The sequence below is a fragment of the Ixodes scapularis genome, unplaced genomic scaffold, assembly GCF_016920785.2.
Source record: "Ixodes scapularis isolate PalLabHiFi unplaced genomic scaffold, ASM1692078v2 PGA_scaffold0__279_contigs__length_252992795, whole genome shotgun sequence".
NCBI lineage: Eukaryota > Metazoa > Arthropoda > Arachnida > Ixodida > Ixodidae > Ixodes > Ixodes scapularis.
Window position 1 is genome coordinate 18,148,243 of NW_024609835.1, and position 5,360 is coordinate 18,153,602.

A 5,360-nucleotide genomic window follows, 5' to 3' on the forward strand; every position below is an offset into this window, starting at 1 on the left:
GTGCGCGCTTTAGCTGCTACAAGCAGCAAGCTTCCTCGTGCCGCATGCGCCGAGTGAGCAAAGATAGTGGTGATAGCTTTCAGTGCACTAAGAGGCGCACTGCTGAAGCTTGGGGAGTGCCGAGTGAAGGGCGTAAACTCATCGGGTAGGCCATGCACCCTCGCCCCTAGGCTCGCTTCCAGGCGGCGCAGCTTGTACCGCAACCCACGCGCTCTTCTGTTCGCATTTCATTTTTCCCCGACAGTACATGTTCCTTCAGCTTCAGCTTAGCAGTTGAACCGGAAACGGTGGTTAGAGATGAGCAGGTCCTTGTTGGGGCGTTCATATCCACTGGACAGAGTTGGGGGAGCCTCGACGCAGTTGGCCTTTAGTGCAGCTCGGTACGACGGGTAGTGGCAATTGAGGGCGAGGGTTTCCTTCATGAGCTCTTGTACATAGGCTGAAATTAAGACTAGATGGTAGAAGCTGGTAGTTGTACTCGTTTTGACATCTTACCGTACGTGCAGGGCCCTTTCATGGGAGATGCAATTGGCCTCTTTGTTTGTTTAGGCCGCTTGGCCAGGAACCTTTTTTTGCCTTCCTTAGTAGTCGCCTGTGGCCTGTCGCTGTTTTCATTGAAATGCAGCGCTGCCACAAAGACTCTGAAAAGTTAAGACTTTAGCGGGCACATGCAAACAATTGGTTAGCTTGCATACCTTGCCTGCATGCTCTCGTAACCGAAGTGTGTCGACTTCGGTGCGAACTGGTTCACAGTGCTGTGAAGGCACTCAGTTGCGTAGGTTTGCGCTGAGGTTGAGAGCTGCGGGATGTCCTTCAGCAGTGGCTTTGACAGCACGATGCTCTTTAGCTTCTCGTGTGCCTGAAGTCCTGGATAAAGTAGGACACTTGTATTACAGACTGTATGGTTTCAAATCTGCTATTGCAACAATAACACTAAGGCTCATAAGAAAACAGCAAAAAGTAGTAGTTTTGTGTAATTAAATTAAAAATATATGATATCCAGAGGTTAATAAAAGGGTTAGAGCTGATGAGAACAGATTAAATTGGGTAAGTTTACTAGGGTGCTACCAGTCCTGCTTACTGCCCGAGTTTATGATTCCTAGATTTTTTATCGAATAGACCAAGCGATGCCGATTTTAATTTTGCAAAGGCATGATGCACCAAATCGTCGTGCTTGGTTGACTCGTGTGCCCGAACATGTAAGTACAGGTCCCAGCGGTCCGTATAAACACCGCGCGCTGGCGATGCACGCGGAAGAAAGCTGAAGCTACCACCTATCGGATCACTCCCCTCTACCAGCAGTCATAGGTTCTTCCCTGGCTGTGTGGCAGCCAGGGAAGAACCCTGGCTGCCACACGGACTAACCAGTATAGAGAGCCAGTAAACTTGCCACATTCATAACCAGACACCTTGAAACTAAGAACCAGTACAACAACTTGGTTGAAATTGTTAAAGAATAATTCAACCTAAGGCCAATTCAAAAGTTTTATGTGTGAGCAAATTGCGGTTCCACTAGAAAAGGCACACCAGGGCCCGTTTGCTTGACGCGCTAACTATGGCTACAAGTTGACTGCAGTACCTAGGTGAGGGATTTTGAAATCACGTGACTGGCTCGGTAGAGATGCGGGGAAACATGGCAGCGCCCCGATGAGTTAGCGCTGCTCGCTTTGGAACTAATATGTCGTTGTAGCTGCAGTATCTGGTGCGTTAATCAGCAACGAATGGTGCAGGAGCCTTCACTTTGCCTTACCTCACTTAAATCGCAAAGCATGAGCAATGACCTCGCCGCATTTTTTAGAGTCTTTCCATACTGGCCATTTCTAAGCCTAAATGAATGCGATAATTGTCAGCATGGCAACGTCTTTGGAAAACGGATTGCCTTGACTGAATCGGCCGGGTATTCATACCACACAAAAGCAGACAGCGTCCCAGCAGACCTTTTTCTAAATACCCAAGCATTGAGGAGAACGCTGAAAGTGTAATTCTATGGTCCACGAGCGCTGGTCTTCCTCTTATAAATAATTCAAAGTAAATAATCATAAGGCTTTGACAAGCATGCGTGCAAGGCAAAATTTGTTTTAGACTTGTGGGCAGACCAGCATGTCTGCCCAAATCTCATTGCGCAATGTGTGGCACTGCTATCGGCCGGACCTGTTTGTTTGCAAACATGAGTTGGTATATACTTCACAGCTTCACTTGGTATGAAACACTAACATGTCAACACTGTTAATATGCTGTGGTCTACTTGCCCTCAGGAAGCCACTTTTTCTTCCCCAGGTCTCCGTGCTGGCACCTTGGATACAGGGGGTCGGCATGTTCGTGCAAGTCAGCCACGTGTCCCACCAGGGAAGTCCACTTAAGAAGGATCTCCTCTGGCGCTCCATCGCTGGATTCCGCACACCAATAGAGGTGCTTGACAGTTGCCTGCACCCAGTCTTCGAGTCCCACAAGGGATTTGAGTTTCCCAGCTGAGACCATGCGTTTCTTGATGCCTGAAAAATGAATAATTAAAATATGGCAACCAACCAATTCCTAAACATGTAGGGGCCCTACGTTTCGAACCGACTCGGTTCTTCGTCAGGGGCGACTGTGGCCGTTGAGGAGCGACGTTTTTCGATCTTCTTTTTCTTTTCTCAGGGATGTGGCGCATTTCTCGATCTTCTTCTTTCATGAATATGGCGAAGCCCGTTCACATACACTGTTGGTAAAGCACCAAGGCACCTATTTATGTTGCCTGGCGTCGTTTGAATATGCCAGGACTCGACGAAAAGCCTATGTCGGTTGTTAGTTTCTGCGTCGATAATGCTGGTGTTGTCGAAGTCAATCCGGTGGTCTTTGACTTCGCAGTGCTCGGCGACTGCGCTGCGCTCGTGGTCGAGCTTGCGAACGTCGTTTTTGTGTTGGCGTATTCTTTCATTAAAATTCTTTGTCTCGCCAATGTAAGTGGCTGGACAATCTGCACAAGGGATCTTATAAACCACGCCCTGAGTTTTTTCTTTCGGAGGGCGATCTTTAGGACGGGGCATGAGTAATCCAAGCGTGGACATCGGCTTGTGGGCTACGCGGATTCCTTCTTTGGCTAGCACGCGTGCAAGCGCCTCGCTTGTTCCTCTGATGTAAGGTACGCAGATGCGCGAGGTTGGGCGTGGCTGCGTACAGGCTTGTGGTTGCTGTTGTCTTTGACCTCGAGCTTGACGACGGGCAACGCCCGTCGTCAAGCTCCCCAACCAGAGAGATTTCTCTCAAATGTTTAGTTTCTGAAAAATGAAGCATTGTATTCATCCTGCTAAGCACCAAGCTTACATTGCCAGAAACAACAGCTTGACAAAATAAAGAGTTCATAATTATGAACACCAAAAACAAGAAAAACCCAATCCTGCCCCATTTTCTCAAGTATAAAAAAAAACATGGCGATACCTCACTCTAGGACACTTTACTTTTTAAACGCTTTCGTCGAGTGTAAAGTTTGTGCCTGCTGTCTTCGATGCTGCGCAAATAGTTACGGGACGGAAGAAACATCAAAACCCAAGCAGTTTGGGCTCCAAGTCGGCATGCGCATGGCCTGGTGAGCGAGATCGTTCCCAACCGCTCTGGGGACGCCACCTCGCCCAACCTTGCCAAACGCGACCGGACCCTGAGGCCGAAGGGCTCTGGCACAGCCAGGAACGGCACCGAGGTTGGAGCTCCTCTTTCTGCCTAGCATGCAGTGCTCAGAGCTATCGGCGTCTGTCCTTGCACTGAAGGCTCTAGGGACTCCTTCGGACACGAAGGTCCTATTTCGCGAGGCCTGGACAAGGGCCGCTTTACCGAGCAGATTTGCTATATTCCACTCACACAGTTTGACAATAAAAGCTTGCGGTTCTTCTCTGAAGAAAATATTGCGGGCATCCACACGGACTGCTCTCCGCCGCCGCCGAGGGTGGCCGCCGCCATGTTCTCAGCTGTTCACTTGCTCCCAGAGCGGGTGCCTTCCCATAATCCTTACCGATCCAAATTGCGATGCGACCTCCATTTACATGTTTTGAATAAATGTGCATTCGCCATCTCAATCCACCTCTGTCTAGCGACTTGAATGCGATGCGCTCTCCTACTGTATTATTTTGTTTACATCACCGCATTGAATGCGACAACTGGATTCGATGCGACTAAGCCGCATTTTTGTAAACACGGCTTATGTTTCAGCTTATATTGTACTGCAGCGAAAACTAGAAGCGCAAGCTCATGGCCTTGGCAGCTGCTCCTGCTGCACGAGAGCTTGTGCCGCTGAGCAGTTGCCATACAGCAAGGAGCTCCCGCTTGTAGCCTTTCCTGCAGTACAACATACGCAGAAACAAAGTATAGTGACAGGCAAGGGTAGGAGTGTTCTGCAATTAAATGGTTTTTTGTTTTTGCATAACCTGGAACCCCGATTACTTATGGCTCACCTTTTGCAACGTACCAGCAGTCGAACATGTGCTGAATCTGGGGGTACCACTTGGCAAGGAATGACTTGATCATGGAGTGGCGATCAGTGATGATTCCTCCCAAAGTCAATCCATTGGCTTCACAAATCAGTAGAGTCCTTTTCAGGCCCTCGAGCTCCATTGCCCAGCTGCCCTTCGTTTCGTTGGATTGAAGTGACAAATAAAACATTTCATTATCACACCGAACATGAACTATCCAGAACGAAGTCAACTAGAGCTGTTGAATGAGACAACACATGTCTGAAACAAGTTGTTTTCGCCATTCATTTTCAATTAATTACAGAAAGGTTTCATTCCAGAAGAACAGAAGCATCAGAACAGGGGAAATTTACCTGCACTGTTTCCACATGGAGAACCTTCTTCGTTGAGACGTCGACGACGGTGTACGTTCCATATTTCGCTGAGTGCCCGGGGGAGTCTGACCGCCCATCACCAGCGAGGACCAGCTCTCGTCCACTTCCTTGCTCGAAGAGCTCGTTTTGTTTCCTGTTCCACACCTGGAAGTTTATTTGCAAAGACTTTTGTAAACAAACATAAATCCTGAACATGCTTTTCATTTCACCTATAAGTATACTGCAAGCTTCTTTTCTTTATGTGAACGTCCATGGAAGTTCAGCATTTAAGTTTGAATCCCAGTAAATGCGATCAAAGCATTGACAAATTGTAATTCGTCTTTCTTTCTTTTCAAAATGAGGGGATGAAATGCTCCGAGTCGTGAGTATAAATATTGAAGGCACATATGCACTATTACACTGTTAGCAAAAATAACACGCCCAGACGTGTAAACCGTTGTCCCATAGCGGACACGTCGAAACGTGTTCGTTTTACACGCAGCCATCTGTGTTTTTCGTCTACACATGAGGTGCTGTGTAAACTTAACACGATACACCGTGTTTT

At 47.9% G+C, this 5,360-nt stretch overlaps 1 protein-coding gene across 1 annotated transcript; it reads right to left on the reverse strand.

The window, feature by feature from the left end:
- Positions 1 to 266: 266 nt before the first annotated feature.
- Positions 267 to 5,093, reverse strand: LOC115312804. Its single transcript, XM_040209313.3, has 6 exons — positions 4,801 to 5,093; positions 4,425 to 4,616; positions 2,250 to 2,492; positions 696 to 867; positions 496 to 641; positions 267 to 439 (listed from the first exon to the last, which is right to left on the reverse strand). The coding sequence occupies exons 1-6, from the start codon at positions 5,018 to 5,020 to the stop codon at positions 267 to 269; spliced, it is 1,146 nt and encodes a 381-aa protein (XP_040065247.1). The 5' UTR covers positions 5,021 to 5,093.
- Positions 5,094 to 5,360: the final 267 nt, after the last annotated feature.

What these genes read in the sequence shown, in the direction of transcription:
- LOC115312804 (XM_040209313.3), bottom strand. Translation starts at nt 5,020, where the DNA reads ATGAAAAGCATGTTCAGGATTTATGTTTGTTTACAAAAGTCTTTGCAA. An exon ending in CTGCTGGTACGTTGCAAAAG is followed by an intron (nt 2,493 to 4,424) that starts GTGAGCCATAAG and finishes TTCATTTTTCAG; the next exon opens with GCATCAAGAAACGCATGGTC. An exon ending in GAAAAAGTGGCTTCCTGAGG is followed by an intron (nt 868 to 2,249) that starts GCAAGTAGACCA and finishes TACTTTATCCAG; the next exon opens with GACTTCAGGCACACGAGAAG.